The sequence below is a fragment of the Oncorhynchus mykiss genome, chromosome 13 (genome assembly GCF_057628025.1).
Source record: "Oncorhynchus mykiss isolate SJ-2025 chromosome 13, ASM5762802v1, whole genome shotgun sequence".
In the NCBI taxonomy this organism is placed as follows: domain Eukaryota; kingdom Metazoa; phylum Chordata; class Actinopteri; order Salmoniformes; family Salmonidae; genus Oncorhynchus; species Oncorhynchus mykiss.
Window position 1 is genome coordinate 76,217,851 of NC_143034.1, and position 21,020 is coordinate 76,238,870.

Below are 21,020 nucleotides of genomic sequence, written 5' to 3' on the forward strand. Positions count from 1 at the left end.
GAAGAACACATTGTCATTTACAGAGTTCAACTGCTGTCGGGGAAAAAAAAAAAAACTTTCCCTTTAAACACGTTCGTTTTTTTCCGGGAGGTTCCGCCGGGATTCGACACTGCCTCCCTCCGCTACTGCAGCCTGGTCGCGAGGAGCTGTACCAATTCACTTATTATTAGCGATATCAGAAACTATAAACAATTTGCCATTTTAAAACCAGGGAATAGTCCGTCGTTGGATATACCACCACCCTCTGCGAAATGCAGGCCATCAAATGCGTCGTGGTGGGCGATGGGTAAGACCTTTTGTGTGTGTTTAGGCTGAAAATGTGTCCTTTTTCGAGTCTGTGAGGGCAATTGTTGCAGTAAGGGCTGGGGCTATAGCGGGTTGAATGGGTCGGCGTTCACTTCTCTACAATCCGCTCTCTCATCAGTGCGTGAGCGTGAAATGAATGTTGAGCAATTATACATTTTTTATTTTGTTAGCCTACTTTGTGATTTCATGTTATCAATGCATTCGCCAAATTTTCCGCCAGGTTTTGCACAATGCATTCATAAGTTCGGGTGTGAAATATTCTGTCTGAAATTGAACTAATGCTATTTGAACGTTTCATTGAAATATAAAAACAATAAATAACTAAAGCTTCTCGGATTAACAACATTTGGAAACCCATATTTGTCGGGGTGGGTTTGAGCAGAATTGTAAAATATACATTAATATGTGCATAGTTGCAGAAATGTCGCTGGGAGGGCTTGGCTGAGACTCATTAAATGATGTCATGCTTTCACACCTACACAGCCAGCTCCTACGGAGGCACGGGCTACGGATGGGCATGGACACCTATGCAAAATGCCGTGTTTTATATAGCCTTTCTACCATAGACATCTTTGAAAGACAGGTTTATTTGACTTCTGCTACATTGTGATGCGGTGCGGATGCGGCATAGATTTTGGGTAGTGTGTGGAGGTAGGGTGCACTGGACTGCATAGCATAGCTAAACAGAGGTGGGGGGGGGGGACTGTCTAGGATTTTTTTTAGGGGATGGGCAACACACACACACACATGCGCAATATTGTACAACTACCCTAATTCAGTCCCATTCAAAACCCCATTTTCCCTAACCCGTAAACTAACCCTAGTGTGGGTCCAAAAGCCTTCTTAACAGCTTCTACCCCCAAGCCATAAGACTCCTGACCAGCTAATCAAAGGGCTACCCAGACCCTCTTTACACTGCTGCTACTCTCTGTTTATTATCTATGTATAGTCACTTTAACTCTACCTACGTGTACATGTTACCTCAATTACCTCAACTAACCAGTGCCCCCGCACATTGACTCTGTACCATAACACACTGTATATAGCCTCCGCATTGACTCTGTACCAGTACCCCCTGTATATAGCCTCCACATTGACTCTGTACCGTAACACCCTGTATATAGCCTCCACATTGACTCTGTACCGTAACACCCTGTATATAGTCTCCACATTGACTCTGTACCGTAACACCCTGTATATAGCCTCCACATTGACTCTGTACTGTAACACCCTGTATATAGCCTCCACATTGACTCTGTACCGTAACACCCTGTATATAGCCTCCACATTGACTCTGTACCGTAACACCCTGTATATAGTCTCCACATTGACTCTGTACCGTAACACCCTGTATATAGCCTCCACATTGACTCTGTACTGTAACACCCTGTATATAGCCTCCACATTGACTCTGCACCGTAACCCCCTGTATATAGCCTCCACATTGACTCTGTACCGTAACACCCTGTATATAGCCTCCACATTGACTCTGTATCGTAACACCCTGTATATAGCCTCCACATTGACTCTGCACCGTAACCCCCTGTATATAGCCTCCACATTGACTCTGTACCGGTACCCCCTGTATATAGCCTCCACATTGACTCTGTACCGGTACCCCCTGTATATAACCTCCACATTGACTCTGTACCGGTACCCCCTGTATATAGCCTCCACATTGACCCTGTACCGGTACCCCCTGTATATAGTCTCCACATTGACTCTGTACCGGTACCCCCTGTATATAGCCTCCACATTGACTCTGTACCGTAATACCCTGTATATAGCCTCCACATTGACTCTGTACCGGTAGCCCCTGTATATAGCCTCCACATTGACCCTGTACCAGTACCCCCTGTATATAGCCTCCACACTGACTCTGTACCGTAACACCCTGTATATAGCCTCCACATTGACTCTGTACCGTAACACCCTGTATATAGCCTCCACATTGACTCTGTACCATAACACCCTGTATATAGCCTCCACATTGACTCTGTACCGTAACACCCTGTATATAGCCTCCACATTGACGCTGTACCGGTACCCCCTGTATATAGCCTCCACATTGACTCTGTACCGTAACGCCCTGTATATAGCCTCCACATTGACTCTGTACTGGTACCCCCTGTAAATAGCCTCCACGTTGACTCTGTACCGGTACCCCCGGTATATAGCCTCCACGTTGACTCTGTACCGTAACACCCTGTATATAGCCTCCACATTGACTCTGTACCGTAACACCCTGTATATAGCCTCCACATTGACTCTGTACCGTAACACCCTGTATATAGCCTCCACATTGACTCTGTACCGTAATACCCTGTATATAGCCTCCACATTGACTCTGTACCGTAATACCCTGTATATAGCCTCCACATTGACTCTGTACCGTAACACCCTGTATATAGCCTCCACGTTGACTCTGTACCGTAACACCCTGTATATAGTCTCACTTCTTATTTTGCTGCTGCTGTTTAATTATTTGTTACTTTTATTTTCAATGTTTTACTTAACACTTATTTTTATTTTCTTAACTTCTTAAAGCATTGTTGGTTAAGGGCTTGTAAAGTAAGCATTTCACTGTAAGGTCTACCTACACCTGTTGTATTCAGCATTTCACTGTAAGGTCTACTACACCTGTTGTATTCAGCATTTCACTGTAAGGTCTACTACACCTGTTGTATTCAGCATTTCACTGTAAGGTCTACCTACACCTGTTGTATTCAGCATTTCACTGTAAGGTCTACTACACCTGTTGTATTCGGCATTTCACTGTGAGGTCTACTACACCTGTTGTATTCAGCATTTCACAATAAGGTCTACTACACCTGTTGTATTCAGCATTTCACTGTAAGGTCTACTACACCTGTTGTATTCAGCATTTCACTGTAAGGTCTACTACACCTGTTGTATTCAGCATTTCACTGTAAGGTCTACTACACCTGTTGTATTCAGCATTTCACTGTAAGGTCTACCTACACCTGTTGTATTCAGCATTTCACTGTAAGGTCTACTACACCTGTTGTATTCAGCGTTTCACTGTAAGGTCTACTACACCTGTTGTATTCAGCATTTCACTGTAAGGTCTACTACACCTGTTGTATTCAGCATTTCACTGTACGGTCTACACACCTGTTGTATTCAGCATTTCACTGTAAAGTCTACTACACCTGTTGTATTCAGCATTTCACTGTAAGGTCTACTACACCTGTTGTATTCAGCATTTCACTGTAAGGTCTACTACACCTGTTGTATTCAGCCTTTCACTGTAAGGTCTACTACACCTGTTGTATTCAGCATTTCACTGTAAGGTCTACCTACACCTGTTGTATTCAGCATTTCACTCTAAGGTCTACTACACCTGTTGTAATCAGCATTTCACTGTAAGGTCTACTACACCTGTTGTATTCAGCATTTCACTGTAAGGTCTACTACACCTGTTGTATTCAGCATTTCACTGTAAGGTCTACTACACCTGTTGTATTCAGCATTTCACTGTAAGGTCTACTACACCTGTTGTATTCAGCATTTCACTGTAAGGTCTACTACACCTGTTGTATTCAGCATTTCACTGTGAGGTCTACTACACCTGTTGTATTCAGCATTTCACTGTAAGGTCTACTACACCTGTTGTATTCGGCATTTCACTGTGAGGTCTACCTACACCTATTGTATTCAGCATTTCACTGTAAGGTCTACTACACCTGTTGTATTCAGCATTTCACTGTAAGGTCTACTACACCTGTTGTATTCAGCATTTCACTGTAAGGTCTACTACACCTGTTGTATTCAGCATTTCACTGTAAGGTCTACTACACCTGTTGTATTCAGCATTTCACTGTAAGGTCTACTACACCTGTTGTATTCAGCATTTCACTGTAAGGTCTACCTACACCTGTTGTATTCAGCATTTCACTGTAAGGTCTACTACACCTGTTGTATTCAGCATTTCACTGTAAGGTCTACTACACCTGTTGTATTCAGCATTTCACTGTAAGGTCTACTACACCTGTTGTATTCAGCATTTCACTGTAAGGTCTACTACACCTGTTGTATTCGGCGCACGTTACAAATACAATTTGATTTGATTTGAGCTCCTAACCCTCAACCTAATTCTAAACCCCCTAGAAACAGCATTTGACCTTGTGGGGACCAACAAAATGTCCCCAGTTGGTCAAAGTTTTGTTCGTTTACTGTTCTTGTAAGGACTTCAAGTATAGCTATAAACATGTCCACACACACACACACACACACACACAGGTAATGATGTGGAGTCTTCAGATAGCAGGCCCCCCTCTCTGATATTTTTATTTAACTACGCAAGTCAGTTAAGAACAAATTCTTATTTACATTGACGGCCTACCAAAAGGCAAAAGGCCCACTGCGTGGACGGGGGCTGGGATTACAATAAAAATATAGGACCAAACACACATCACGACGAGAGACAACAGTCCATAAAGAGAGACCTATAAAGACAACAACATAGCAAGGCAGCTGTGGTCTGCCAATGTGCCCCCCAGCCAAAGGTCTATGTAGGACAGTGTTCACACACACACACACACACACACACACACACACACACTGCCAAACAACCATACACAGCCTTTATTTATTGATTTGATTATTACTCTCTCTCTCTATCCCCCCCTCTCTCTCTGTCTCTCTCTCTATCAATTCAATTCAATTCAATTCAAGGGCTTTATTGGCATGGGAAACATGTGTTAACATTGCCAAAGCAAGTGAGGTAGACAACATACAAAGTGAATATATAAAGTGAAAAACAACAAAAATTAACAGTAAACATTACACATACAGAGGTTTCAAAACAGTAAAGACATTACAAATGTCATATTATATATATATACAGTGTTTTAACAATGTACAAATATCTCTATCTCTCTCTGTCTCTCTCTCTATCTCTCTCTCTCTCTCTCTATCCCTCTCTCTCTCTCTCTCTCTCTATCCCTCTCTCTCTCTCTCTCTCTCTCCCTCTCTATCCCTCTCTCTCTCTCTCTCTCTCTCTATCCCTCTCTCTCTCTCTATCTCTCTATCCCTCTCTCTCTCTCTCTATCCCTCTCCCTCGCTCTCTCTCTATCTCTCTATCTCTCTATCCCCCCCTCTCTCTCTCTATCCCTCTCTCTCTCTCTCTCTATCTCTCTATCCCTCTCTCTCTCTCTCTCTATCTCTATCCCTCTCTCTCTCTCTCTCTCTATCCCTCTCTCTCTCTCTCTCTCTCTATCCCTCTCTCTCTCTCTCTCTCTATCCCTCTCTCTCTCTCTATCCCTCTCTCTCTCTCTCTATCCCCCTCTATCTCTCTCTATCTCTCTCTATCTCTCTATCTCTCTATATCTCTCTATCTCTCTCTTTCTCTCCATCCCTCTCTCTCTCTCTCTCTCTCTATCTCTCTCTTTCTCTCTATCTCTCTCTCTATCTCTCTCTTTCTCTCTATCCCTCTCTCTCTATCTCTCTCTCTATCTCTCTCTATCCCTCTATCTCTCTCTCTCTCTATCCCTCTATCTCTCTATCTCTCTCTCTCTCTCTATCCCTCTATATCTCTCTCTCTATCTCTCTCTCTCTACCCCTCTCTCTATATATATATATATTTATATATTTATTTTTCAATTTAAGGGCTTTATTGTCATGGGAAACATATGTTTACATTGCCAAAGCAAGTGAAATAGATAATAAACAAAAGTAAAATAAACTTTGTCTCTCAGAGCGGTGGGAAAGACATGTCTTCTCATCAGCTATACCACCAATGCCTTCCCTGGAGAATACATCCCCACAGTGTGAGTATCATAGCATGAAGCTGCACTACAATGATGGTGTGTTTGTGTGTGTGTGTGTGTGTGTGTGTGTGTGTGCATGCCTGTTTTTGTGTGTGTGCATGCCTGTTTCTGTGTGTGTGCATGCCTGTTTTTGTGTGTGTGTGTGGTGTGTGCATGCCTGTTTCTGTGTGTGTGTGTGCATGCCTGTTTGGGGACAGGTGTGTGTGTGTGTGTGTGTGTGTGTGTGTGTGTGTGTGTGTGTGTGTGTGTGTGTGTGCATGCCTGTTTCTGTGTGTGTGCATGCCTGTTTTTGTGTGTGTGTGTGGTGTGTGCATGCCTGTTTCTGTGTGTGTGCATGCCTGTTTTTGTGTGTGTGTATGCCTGTTTTTGTGTGTGTGTGTGGTGTGTGCATGCCTGTTTCTGTGTGTGTGTGTGCATGCCTGTTTGGGGACAGGTGTGTGTGTGTGTGTGTGTTTGTGTGTGTGTGTGTGTGTGTGTGTGTGTGTGCATGCCTGTTTTTGTGTGTGTGCATGCCTGTTTCTGTGTGTGTGCATGCCTGTTTTTGTGTGTGTGTGTGGTGTGTGCATGCCTGTTTCTGTGTGTGTGTGTGTGTGTGTGTGTGCCTGTTTGTGTGTGCCTGTTTGTGTGTGTGTGTGTGCCTGTTTGTGTGTGTGTGTGTGCCTGTTTGTGTGTGTGTGTGCCTGTTTGTGTGTGTGTGTGTACTTCTCTGAACAACATCCTGTCCTCTCAGGTTTGACAACTACTCTGCCAATGTGATGGTAGATGGGAAACCAGTGAATCTGGGACTGTGGGATACTGCAGGACAGGAGGACTACGACAGGCTCAGACCACTGTCCTATCCACAGACGGTAACTCACTCACTCACTCACCCACCCCCATCTCTCATTCATTATCACTCATACACATTCCACATCCTCCATCTTGTGTCTTCCTGGTTCTGCTTAACTCATTCTCCACACAGTTTCCTGTTATTCCACTGTTTTCCTCATTATCTCGCCAGTGGCAGCTCCGTCAGAAACACAGCTCCCTGCCTGCCTGGCTGCTGCTTCAGAGAAAATGATTAGGGGGGCTATTTTAGCGTTTCACCCATCCCTGCCAGAGAGGAGAATAGTCATATTCTCACACAAATTATCAAGGAACCTACCAGGTACAACCCTAAATCCGTAACCATGGGCACCCTCATATATATCATCCTGACCAACTTGCCCTCTAAATACACCTCTGCTATCTTCAACCAGGATCTCAGTGATCACTGCCTCATTGCCTGCGTCCGTAATGGGTCCACGGTCAAACAACCACCCCTAATCACTGTCAAACGCTCCCTAAAACACTTCAGCGAGCAGGCCTTTCTAATCTACCTTGCCCGGGTATCTTGGAAGGATATTTACCTCATCCCGTAAGTAGAGGATGCCTGTTTGCTCTTTAAAAGTGCTTTCCTCACCATCTTAAATAAGCATGCCCCATTCAAAAAATGTAGACCTAAGAACAGATATAGCCCTTGGTTCACCCCAGACTTGACTGCCTGCCCTCGACCAGCACAAAAACATCCTGTGGCGTTTTGCACTAGCATCGAATAGCCCCCGTGATATGCAACTTTTCAGGGAAGTCAGGAACCAATATGCACAGTCAGTTAGGAAAGCTAAGGCTAGCTTTTTCAAACATAAATTTGCATCCTGTAGCACTAATTCCAAAAAGTTTTGAGACACTGTAAAATCCCTGGAGAAGAAGAGCACCTCCTCCCAGCTGCCCACTGCACTGAGGCTAGGAAACACTGTCACCACCGATAAATCTACGATAATCGATAATTTCAATAAGCACTTTTCTACAGCTGGCCATGCTTTCCACCTGGCTACCCTTACCCCGGCCAACAGCTCTGCACTCTTGGCAGAAACTTGCCCAAGTCCCCTCCGCGTCTCCTTCACCCAAATCCAGACAGCTGATGTCCTGAAAGAGCTGCAAAATCTGAATCCCTACAAATCAGCCGGGCTAGAAAATCTGAACCCTCTCTTTCGGAAATTATTCGCAGAAATTGTTGCAACCCCCATTACCAGCCTGTTCAATCTCTCTTTCGTATCGTCTGAGATTGGAAAGCTGCCATGGTCATCCGCCTCTTCAAAGGGGGAGACACTCTAGACCCAAACTGTTATAGACCTATATCCATCCTGCCCTGCCTTTCTAAAATCTATAAGTCTTTGCTAGGTAAAGCCCCGCCTTATCTCAGCTCACTGGTCACCATAGCAAAACCCACCCGTAGCACACACTCCAGAAGGTATATTTCACTGGTCACCACCAAAGCCAACACCTCCTTTGGCCTCCTTTCCTTCCAGCTCTCTGCTGCCAATGACTGGAACGAATTGCAAAAATCACTGAAGCTGGAGACTTATATCTCCCTCTCTAACTTTAAGCATCAGCTGTCAGAGCAGCTTACCGATCACTGTACCTGTACACAGCCCATCACCCCCAACTACCTCATCCCCATATTGTTATTTATCCTCTTGCTCTTTTTCACCCCAGTATCTCTACTTGCACATCATCATCTGCACATCTATCACTCCAAGGTTAATGCTAAATTGTAATTATTTTGCCACTATGGCCTATTTATTGCCTTACCTCCCTAATCTTACTACATTTGCACACACTGTATATAGACTTTTCTATTGTGTTATTGACTGTATGTTTGTTTATTCCATGTGTAACTCTGTGTTGTTGTTTTTGTCGCACTGCTTTGCTTTATCTTGGCCAGGTCGCGGTTGTAAATGAGAACTTGTTCTCAACTGGCCTACCTGGTTAAATAAAGGTGAAATAAAAAATATATAGTAGTCAGACCAGTGACAGTGACAGGCCAACCACCAGGATTACTGAGTGGTGTTGTTATACCACATTAACACATCCTGTCTGCCTCATTAACACATCCTGTCTGCCTCATTAACACATCCTGTCTGCCTCATTAACACATCCTGTCTGCCTCATTAACACATCCTGTCTGCCTCATTAATACATCCTGTCTTCCTCATTAATGCATCCTGTCTGCCTCATGAATACATCCTGTCTGTCTCATTAACACATCCTGTCTGCCTCATTAACACATCCTGTCTGCCTCATTAATACATTCTGTCTGCCTCATTAACACATCCTGTCTGCCTCATTAATACATCCTGTCTGCCTCATTAACACATCCTGTCTGCCTCATTAACACATCCTGTCTGCCTCATTAATACATCCTGTCTGCCTCATTAATACATCCTGTCTGCCTCATTAACACATCCTGTCTGCCTCATGAATACATCCTATCTGCCTCATTAACACATCCTGTCTGCCTCATGAATACATCCTGTCTTCCTCATTAATACATCCTGTCTGCCTCATGAATACATCCTGTCTGTCTCATTAACACATCCTGTCTGCCTCATTAACACATCCTGTCTTCCTCATTAATACTTCCTGTCTGCCTCATTAACACAGCCTGTCTGCCTCATTAATACATCCTGTCTGTCTCATTAATACATCCTGTCTGCCTCATTAACACATCCTGTCTGCCTCATTAACACATCCTGTCTGCCTCATTAATACGTCCTGTCTGCCTCATTAACACTTCCTGTCTGCCTCATTAACACATCCTGTCTGCCTCCCTGTATAGAGGAACCCCTGCACACACACACACACACACACACACACACACGAACACACACACACACACACACACGAACACACACACACACTGCTGTTGCATTGCGAGGCCCCAGCTCCAGACTCCTCCAGCTCCTCTGTAAGGCTCCCGTACCTGCTCTGAATACCAACACATCCTGTAGTCTCTCCAGCTGCTGTCCTATTCTATACAGAACCTAGAGAGTCACTGAGTTACAGAATTCACAGAGTCCAACTCACCCTGTAGTCTCTTTCTATACAGAACCTAGAGAGTCACTGAGTCCAACTCACCCTGTAGTCTCTTTCTATACAGAACCTAGAGAGTCACAGAGTCCAACTCACCCTGTAGTCTCTTTCTAAACAGAACCTAGAGAGTCACAGAAATCACAGAGTCCAACTCACCCTTTAGTCTCTTTCTATACAGAACCTAGAGAGTCACTGAGTCACAGAGTCCAACTCACCCTGTAGTCTCTTTCTATACAGAACCTAGAGAGTCACAGAAATCACAGAGTCCAACTCACCCTTTAGTCTCTTTCTATACAGAACCTAGAGAGTCACTGAGTCAGAGTCCAACTCACCCTGTAGTCTCTTTCTATACAGAACCTAGAGAGTCACTGAGTCAGAGTCCAACTCACCCTGTAGTCTCTTTCTATACAGAACCTAGAGAGTCACTGAGTCAGAGTCCAACTCACCCTGTAGTCTCTTTCTATACAGAACCTAGAGAGTCACTGAGTCAGAGTCCAACTCACCCTGTAGTCTCTTTCTATACAGAACCTAGAGAGTCACTGAGTCAGAGTCCAACTCACCCTGTAGTCTCTTTCTATACAGAACCTAGAGAGTCACTGAGTCAGAGTCCAACTCACCCTGTAGTCTCTTTCTATACAGAACCTAGAGAGCCACTCATTGTTTTTCCATGCAGTGTTTCTTGTTAGTCAGCCTGTTTAATATACTGTCTGTTTTCTGTGTATTGTCTGAACAGGACGTGTTCCTGACATGCTTCTCTCTGGTGAGCCCTGCCTCCTTTGAGAACGTCAGAGCTAAGGTGAGTGTCTCTATCGCCCTGCTAAATAACAGTAATGGTAATATCCCTAATATGGTCAGCTCCACATTGTACAGTGTTACATTGTGTTTAGTCATGTTGCTGTTGGGGCTGTTGGCCCAACTCCGCAACCTCCTTTATGTAGGTCGACCTTTTAAGACCTTATAACCCTTTGACCTTCATGATCTTAACAGTGGCACTTCCGGGTACCACTGTTCAAGGTCACATAGAGGTCAAGGGTTAATTTTTATTACATTTTTTAAAATGTAACTAGGCAAGTCAGTTAAGAACAAATTCTTATTTACAATGATGGTCTAAGGCACTGCATCTCAGTGGTAGAGGCGTCACGACAGACACCCTGGTTCGAATCCAGGCTGTATCACAACTGGCTGTGATTGGGAGTCCCATAGGGCAGCGTACAATTGGCCCAGCGTCGTCTGGGTTTGGCCGGGGTAGGCCGTCATTGTAAATAAGAATTTGTTCTTAACTGACTTGACTAGTTAAATAAAGGTTCAAATTAAATGAAAGTGAACCTTTGACCTTTGACCTCTATGTGACCTTGAACAGTGGTACCCGGAAGTGCGTCACCACTGCCCCAACACCCCCATCATCCTGGTGGGCACGAAGCTGGACCTGAGGGACGACAAGGACACTATTGAGAGGCTGAGGGACAAGAAGTTGTCCCCAATCACCTACCCTCAGGGCCTGGCCATGGCACGGGAGATAGGTGGGTGTCTGTGGAGGGTGGTGTTTTAGTTTGAGAACGAGAGCGAGGATGTGGTGTGTCTGAATGTGTGTCTGACAGCGTCTTTGAGCTCCAGTGTTCACCTGTGTGTGAACTCACCTATTTTTGAGTCCCAAGTTTCTGACTGACCAATTGGATGTGTGTGTCTGTCCTCATCCCCTTCTCTGATTGGCTGTCTCCTGTCCCCTACAGGTGCGGTGAAGTACCTGGAGTGCTCAGCCCTGACCCAGAGGGGGCTGAAGACGGTTTTCGACGAGGCCATCCGGGCCGTCCTGTGCCCGCCACCAATCAAAAAGAGGCGCAAGAAGTGCACTCTCTTCTGAGGGGGGGGGGAGGGAGGAGGAGTGCACCCTCTTCTGAGGCGGGGGGCGAGGAGGAGTGCACCCTCTTCTGAGGGGGGGGGGGGGGGGCGAGAAGGAGTGCACCCTCTTCTGAGGGGGGGGGGGCGAGAAGGAGTGCACCCTCTTCTGAGAGGGGGGGCGAGGAGGAGGGGGTCTGCAAGAAATTAAAACTGAATCTACTGCTAATCTATCGCTGTCAGTGTCTCAAATACTACCCTAGTCCCCCTTTAACACTGGCCAAAAGTAGTGCACTATGTAGGGAATAGGGTTGTTGTTTGTAAAGGAGCAGTAGTGCACTATGTAGGGAATAGGGTTGTTATTTGTAAGGGAGTAGTAGTTGAACTTGAAATGTGTGTCCCAAATTGCACCTGATTCCTTAAATAGTGCACTACTTTTGACCAGGACCCACATAGGGAATAGGGTGCACTACTTTTGACCAGGGCCCACATAGGGAATAGGGTGCCATTTGGGAAACAGACTAAGGCACAATTAATTGAACTCCTCTTTAGGACTTTTTTGTGACCGATGCCTTAAATCAATTGGGTAAATTGAACGGGTCAGTGTCTCAGAGAGAGAGGCCATTGAATGGGTCAGTGTCTCAGAGAGAGAGGCCATTCTGGGTAAATGGAATGGGTCAGTGTCTCAGAGAGAGAGGCCATTGAATGGGTCAGTGTCTCAGAGAGAGAGGCCATTGAATGGGTCAGTGTCTCAGAGAGAGAGGCCATTCTGGGTAAATGGAATGGGTCAGTGTCTCAGAGAGAGAGGCCATTGAATGGGTCAGTGTCTCAGAGAGAGAGGCCATTGAATGGGTCAGTGTCTCAGAGAGAGAGGCCATTGAATGGGTCAGTGTCTCAGAGAGAGAGGCCATTGAACAGGTCAGTGTCTCAGAGAGAGAGGCCATTGAATGGGTCAGTGTCTCAGAGAGAGAGGCCATTGAATGGGTCAGTGTCTCAGAGAGAGAGGCCATTGAACAGGTCAGTGTCTCAGAGAGAGAGGCCATTCTAGAGATGGAGATGGAGGAACAACCATGATGGGTTGTAAATCTGATACTGTCCTGATTAACTCAACTTCTTTCCTTCATAAGACAAAATACAGAACTCACACAGACACACACAGGTGAATTGGTTTATGTCTGTAACCAGTACAGTACTATAAGACCAGGTGATTGATTTATGTCTGTAACCAGTACAGTACTGTAGTACCAGGTGATTGGTTTATGTCTGTAACCAGTACAGTACTGTAGTACCAGGTGATTGATTTATGTCTGTAACCAGTACAGTACTGTAGTACCAGGTGATTGGTTTATGTCTATAACCAGTACAGTACTGTAGTACCAGGTGATTGGTTTATGTCTATAACCAATACAGTACTGTAGGACCAGGTGATTGGTTTATGTCTATAACCAGTACAGTACTGTAGTACCAGGTGATTGGTTTATGTCTATAACCAGTACAGTACTGTAGTACCAGGTGATTGGTTTATGTCTATACCCATGACAGTACTGTAGTACCAGGTGATTGGTTTATGTCTGTAACCAGTACAGTACTGTAGTACCAGGTGATTGGTTTATGTCTATAACCAGTACAGTACTGTAGGACCAGGTGATTGGTTTATGTCTGTAACCAGTACAGTACTATAAGACCAGGTGATTGGTTTATGTCTATAACCAGTACAGTACTGTAGTACCAGGTGATTGGTTTATGTCTATAACCAGTACAGTACTGTAGTACCAGGTGATTGGTTTATGTATATAACCAGTACAGTACTATAAGACCAGGTGATTGGTTTATGTCTGTAACCAGTACAGTACTGTAGTACCAGGTGATTGGTTTATGTCTATAACCAGTACAGTACTGTAGTACCAGGTGATTGGTTTATGTATATAACCAGTACAGTACTATAAGACCAGGTGATTGGTTTATGTCTGTAACCAGTACAGTACTGTAGTACCAGGTGATTGGTTTATGTATATAACCAGTACAGTACTATAAGACCAGGTGATTGGTTTATGTCTGTAACCAGTACAGTACTGTAGTACCAGGTGATTGGTTTATGTCTATAACCAGTACAGTACTATAAGACCAGGTGATTGGTTTATGTCTGTAACCAGTACAGTACTATAAGACCAGGTGATTGGTTTATGTCTGTAACCAGTACAGTACTGTAGTACCAGGTGATTGGTTTATGTCTATAACCAGTACAGTACTGTAGTACCAGGTGATTGGTTTATGTCTATAACCAGTACAGTACTGTAGGACCAGGTGATTGGTTTATGTCTATAACCAGTACAGTACTGTAGTACCAGGTGATTGGTTTATGTCTATAACCAGTACAGTACTGTAGTACCAGGTGATTGGTTTATGTCTATAACCAGTACAGTACTGTAGTACCAGGTGATTGGTTTATGTCTATAACCAGTACAGTACTGTAGTACCAGGTGATTGGTTTATGTCTATAACCAGTACAGTACTGTAGTACCAGGTGATTGGTTTATGTCTATAACCAGTACAGTACTGTAGTACAAGCTGATTGGTTTATGTATATAACCAGTACAGTACTGTAGTACCAGGTGATTGGTTTATGTATATAACCAGTACAGTACTGTAGTACCAGGTGATTGGTTTATGTATATAACCAGTACAGTACTGTAGTACCAGGTGATTGGTTTATGTCTATAACCAGTACAGTACTGTAGTACCAGGTGATTGGTTTATGTCTGTAACCAGTACAGTACTGTAGGACCAGGTGATTGGTTTATGTCTATAACCAGTACAGTACTGTAGTACCAGGTGATTGGTTAAATGTCTATAACCAGTACAGTACTGTAGGACCAGGTGATTGGTTTATGTCTGTAACCAGTACAGTACTATAGTACCAGGTGATTGGTTTATGTCTGTAACCAGTACAGTACTGTAGGACCAGGTGATTGGTTTATGTATATAACCAGTACAGTACTGTAGTACCAGGTGATTGGTTTATGTCTATAACCAGTACAGTACTGTAGTACCAGGTGATTGGTTTATGTCTGTAACCAGTACAGTACTATAGTACCAGGTGATTGGTTTATGTCTGTAACCAGTACAGTACTATAAGACCAGGTGATTGGTTTATGTCTATAACCAGTACAGTACTGTAGTACCAGGTGATTGGTTTATGTCTGTAACCAGTACAGTACTGTAGTACCAGGTGATTGGTTTATGTCTGTAACCAGTACAGTACTGTAGGACCAGGTGATTGGTTTATGTATATAACCAGTACAGTACTATAAGACCAGGTGATTGGTTTATGTCTATAACCAGTACAGTACTGTAGTACCAGGTGATTGGTTTATGTATATAACCAGTACAGTACTATAAGACCAGGTGATTGGTTTATGTCTATAACCAGTACAGTACTGTAGTACCAGGTGATTGGTTTATGTCTGTAACCAGTACAGTACTATAGTACCAGGTGATTGGTTTATGTCTGTAACCAGTACAGTACTATAGTACCAGGTGATTGGTTTATGTCTATAACCAGTACAGTACTGTAGGACCAGGTGATTGGTTTATGTCTATAACCAGTACAGTACTATAAGACCAGGTGATTGGTTTATGTCTGTAACCAGTACAGTACTATAGTACCAGGTGATTGGTTTATGTCTGTAACCAGTACAGTACTATAGTACCAGGTGATTGGTTTATGTATATAACCAGTACAGTACTATAAGACCAGGTGATTGGTTTATGTCTGTAACCAGTACAGTACTGTAGTACCAGGTGATTGGTTTATGTCTGTAACCAGTACAGTACTGTAGTACCAGGTGATTGGTTTATGTCTGTAACCAGTACAGTACTGTAGTACCAGGTGATTGGTTTATGTCTGTAACCAGTACAGTACTGTAGTACCAGGTGATTGGTTTATGTCTGTAACCAGTACAGTACTGTAGTACCAGGTGATTGGTTTATGTATATAACCAGTACAGTACTGTAGTACCAGGTGATTGGTTTATGTCTGTAACCAGTACAGTACTATAGTACCAGGTGATTGGTTTATGTCTGTAACCAGTACAGTACTATAGTACCAGGTGATTGGTTTATGTCTGTAACCAGTACAGTACTATAAGACCAGGTGATTGGTTTATGTCTATAACCAGTACAGTACTGTAGTACCAGGTGATTGGTTTATGTCTGTAACCAGTACAGTACTATAGTACCAGGTGATTGGTTTATGTCTGTAACCAGTACAGTACTGTAGTACCAGGTGATTGGTTTATGTCTGTAACCAGTACAGTACTGTAGGACCAGGTGATTGGTTTATGTCTGTAACCAGTACAGTACTGTAGGACCAGGTGATTGGTTTATGTCTGTAACCAGTACAGTACTGTAGGACCAGGTGATTGGTTTATGTCTGTAACCAGTACAGTACTGTAGGACCAGGTGATTGGTTTATGTCTGTAACCAGTACAGTACTATAGTACCAGGTGATTGGTTTATGTCTATAACCAGTACAGTACTGTAGTACCAGGTGATTGGTTTATGTCTATAACCAGTACAGTACTGTAGTACCAGGTGATTGGTTTATGTCTATAACCAGTACAGTACTGTAGTACCAGGTGATTGGTTTATGTCTGTAACCAGTACAGTACTGTAGTACCAGGTGATTGGTTTATGTCTGTAACCAGTACAGTACTGTAGTACCAGGTGATTGGTTTATGTCTGTAACCAGTACAGTACTGTAGTACCAGGTGATTGGTTTATGTCTGTAACCAGTACAGTACTGTAGTACCAGGTGATTGGTTTATGTCTGTAACCAGTACAGTACTGTAGTACCAGGTGATTGGTTTATGTCTGTAACCAGTACAGTACTGTAGTACCAGGTGATTGGTTTATGTCTGTAACCAGTACAGTACTGTAGTACCAGGTGATTGGTTTATGTCTGTAACCAGTACAGTACTGTAGTACCAGGTGATTGGTTTATGTCTGTAACCAGTACAGTACTGTAGTACCAGGTGATTGGTTTATGTCTGTAACCAGTACAGTACTGTAGTACCAGGTGATTGGTTTATGTCTGTAACCAGTACAGTACTGTAGTACCAGGTGATTGGTTTATGTCTATAACCAGTACAGTACTGTAGTACCAGGTGATTGGTTTATGTCTATAACCAGTACAGTACTGTAGTACCAGGTGATTGGTTTATGTCTGTAACCAGTACAGTACTATAGTACCAGGTGATTGGTTTATGTCTGTAACCAGTACAGTACTGTAGTACCAGGTGATTGGTTTATGTCTATAACCAGTACAGTACTGTAGTACCAGGTGATTGGTTTATGTCTATAACCAGTACAGTACTGTAGTACCAGGTGATTGGTTTATGTCTATAACCAGTACAGTACTGTAGTACCAGGTGATTGGTTTATGTCTATAACCAGTACAGTACTATAAGACCAGGTGATTGGTTTATGTCTGTAACCAGTACAGTACTGTAGTACCAGGTGATTGGTTTATGTCTATAACCAGTACAGTACTGTAGTACCAGGTGATTGGTTTATGTCTATAACCAGTACAGTACTGTAGGACCAGGTGATTGGTTTATGTCTATAACCAGTACAGTACTGTAGTACCAGGTGATTGGTTTATGTCTATAACCAGTACAGTACTGTAGTACCAGGTGATTGGTTTATGTCTATAACCAGTACAGTACTGTAGTACCAGGTGATTGGTTTATGTCTGTAACCAGTACAGTACTGTAGTACCAGGTGATTGGTTTATGTCTATAACCAGTACAGTACTGTAGGACCAGGTGATTGGTTTATGTCTGTAACCAGTACAGTACTGTAGTACCAGGTGATTGGTTTATGTCTGTAACCAGTACAGTACTGTAGTACCAGGTGATTGGTTTATGTATATAACCAGTACAGTACTGTAGTACCAGGTGATTGGTTTATGTATATAACCAGTACAGTACTGTAGTACCAGGTGATTGGTTTATGTCTGTAACCAGTACAGTACTGTAGTACCAGGTGATTGGTTTATGTATATAACCAGTACAGTACTGTAGTACCAGGTGATTGGTTTATGTCTGTAACCAGTACAGTACTATAGTACCAGGTGATTGGTTTATGTCTATAACCAGTACAGTACTGTAGTACCAGGTGATTGGTTTATGTCTGTAACCAGTACAGTACTGTAGTACCAGGTGATTGGTTTATGTCTGTAACCAGTACAGTACTGTAGGACCAGGTGATTGGTTTATGTCTATAACCAGTACAGTACTGTAGTACCAGGTGATTGGTTAAATGTCTATAACCAGTACAGTACTGTAGGACCAGGTGATTGGTTTATGTCTGTAACCAGTACAGTACTATAGTACCAGGTGATTGGTTTATGTCTGTAACCAGTACAGTACTATAAGACCAGGTGATTGGTTTATGTCTGTAACCAGTACAGTACTGTAGTACCAGGTGATTGGTTTATGTCTGTAACCAGTACAGTACTGTAGGACCAGGTGATTGGTTTATGTATATAACCAGTACAGTACTATAAGACCAGGTGATTGGTTTATGTCTATAACCAGTACAGTACTGTAGTACCAGGTGATTGGTTTATGTATATAACCAGTACAGTACTATAGTACCAGGTGATTGGTTTATGTATATAACCAGTACAGTACTATAGTACCAGGTGATTGGTTTATGTCTATAACCAGTACAGTACTGTAGTACCAGGTGATTGGTTTATGTATATAACCAGTACAGTACTATAAGACCAGGTGATTGGTTTATGTCTGTAACCAGTACAGTACTATAGTACCAGGTGATTGGTTTATGTCTGTAACCAGTACAGTACTATAGTACCAGGTGATTGGTTTATGTATATAACCAGTACAGTACTATAAGACCAGGTGATTGGTTTATGTCTGTAACCAGTACAGTACTATAGTACCAGGTGATTGGTTTATGTCTGTAACCAGTACAGTACTATAGTACCAGGTGATTGGTTTATGTATATAACCAGTACAGTACTATAAGACCAGGTGATTGGTTTATGTCTATAACCAGTACAGTACTGTAGTACCAGGTGATTGGTTTATGTCTGTAACCAGTACAGTACTGTAGTACCAGGTGATTGGTTTATGTATATAACCAGTACAGTACTGTAGTACCAGGTGATTGGTTTATGTCTGTAACCAGTACAGTACTATAGTACCAGGTGATTGGTTTATGTCTGTAACCAGTACAGTACTATAGTACCAGGTGATTGGTTTATGTCTGTAACCAGTACAGTACTATAAGACCAGGTGATTGGTTTATGTCTATAACCAGTACAGTACTGTAGTACCAGGTGATTGGTTTATGTCTGTAACCAGTACAGTACTATAGTACCAGGTGATTGGTTTATGTCTGTAACCAGTACAGTACTGTAGGACCAGGTGATTGGTTTATGTCTGTAACCAGTACAGTACTGTAGGACCAGGTGATTGGTTTATGTCTGTAACCAGTACAGTACTGTAGGACCAGGTGATTGGTTTATGTCTGTAACCAGTACAGTACTGTAGGACCAGGTGATTGGTTTATGTCTGTAACCAGTACAGTACTGTAGGACCAGGTGATTGGTTTATGTCTGTAACCAGTACAGTACTGTAGTACCAGGTGATTGGTTTATGTCTATAACCAGTACAGTACTGTAGTACCAGGTGATTGGTTTATGTCTATAACCAGTACAGTACTGTAGTACCAGGTGATTGGTTTATGTCTATAACCAGTACAGTACTGTAGTACCAGGTGATTGGTTTATGTCTGTAACCAGTACAGTACTGTAGTACCAGGTGATTGGTTTATGTCTGTAACCAGTACAGTACTGTAGTACCAGGTGATTGGTTTATGTCTGTAACCAGTACAGTACTGTAGTACCAGGTGATTGGTTTATGTCTGTAACCAGTACAGTACTGTAGTACCAGGTGATTGGTTTATGTCTGTAACCAGTACAGTACTGTAGTACCAGGTGATTGGTTTATGTCTGTAACCAGTACAGTACTGTAGTACCAGGTGATTGGTTTATGTCTGTAACCAGTACAGTACTGTAGTACCAGGTGATTGGTTTATGTCTGTAACCAGTACAGTACTGTAGTACCAGGTGATTGGTTTATGTCTGTAACCAGTACAGTACTGTAGTACCAGGTGATTGGTTTATGTCTGTAACCAGTACAGTACTGTAGTACCAGGTGATTGGTTTATGTCTGTAACCAGTACAGTACTGTAGTACCAGGTGATTGGTTTATGTCTATAACCAGTACAGTACTGTAGTACCAGGTGATTGGTTTATGTCTATAACCAGTACAGTACTGTAGTACCAGGTGATTGGTTTATGTCTGTAACCAGTACAGTACTATAGTACCAGGTGATTGGTTTATGTCTGTAACCAGTACAGTACTGTAGTACCAGGTGATTGGTTTATGTCTATAACCAGTACAGTACTGTAGTACCAGGTGATTGGTTTATGTCTGTAACCAGTACAGTACTGTAGTACCAGGTGATTGGTTTATGTCTATAACCAGTACAGTACTGTAGTACCAGGTGATTGGTTTATGTCTATAACCAGTACAGTACTGTAGTACCAGGTGATTGGTTTATGTCTATAACCAGTACAGTACTGTAGTACCAGGTGATTGGTTTATGTCTATAACCAGTACAGTACTATAAGACCAGGTGATTGGTTTATGTCTGTAACCAGTACAGTACTATAAGACCAGGTGATTGGTTTATGTCTATAACCAGTACAGTACTGTAGGACCAGGTGATTGGTTTATGTCTGTAACCAGTACAGTACTGTAGGACCAGGTGATTTTACTGGCCTGTTCAGGTCACATGGTCAGGAACAACTCTTACCCAAAACAACTGGCCTCTGTGGACAATGTGACAGAAAATGAATCCTCAAGAAATGGGCCCAAAACATCTGTGATTTGTTTCCTTAAAACGTGTTATTTTTTATTGATTTGTGTTTATTTTATGTTTGAGTTTGTTCACGTCCTGCCAGTGCAAACCAAAACGTAGTCATTGATAAAAGCTCTCCGACGTCTTGAAATCAAATCAAACTTTATTTGTCACATGAGTCGAATACAACATGTGTAGACCTTACCGTGAAACGCTTACCTACAAGCCCCCCTTTAACCA

At 42.9% G+C, this 21,020-nt stretch overlaps 1 protein-coding gene across 3 annotated transcripts in view; it reads left to right on the forward strand.

The window, feature by feature from the left end:
* The first annotated feature begins 54 nt into the window (after positions 1-54).
* rac3a (Rac family small GTPase 3a) overlaps positions 55-21,020 on the forward strand; it is a 22,494-nt gene continuing 1,528 nt past the window's right edge. Inside the window, exons 1-7 of one of the 3 annotated variants that reach the window (XR_016486130.1) lie at positions 55-286; positions 6,027-6,098; positions 6,829-6,946; positions 10,723-10,785; positions 11,350-11,509; positions 11,720-12,522; positions 12,589-21,020. The exon at positions 12,589-21,020 is cut by the window's right edge and continues 1,528 nt beyond it. Coding sequence is in view for 1 of the 3 variants with exons in the window: in XM_090197711.1 (XP_090053837.1) it covers positions 252-286; positions 6,027-6,098; positions 6,829-6,946; positions 10,723-10,785; positions 11,350-11,509; positions 11,720-11,850 (579 nt within the window). In the remaining 2 variants the exon portion in view is untranslated. Of the gene's footprint in view, positions 287-6,026; positions 6,099-6,828; positions 6,947-10,722; positions 10,786-11,349; positions 11,510-11,719 lie in introns of all 3 variants that reach the window. The other 2 variants (XR_016486129.1, XM_090197711.1) reach the window with 2 other exon arrangements.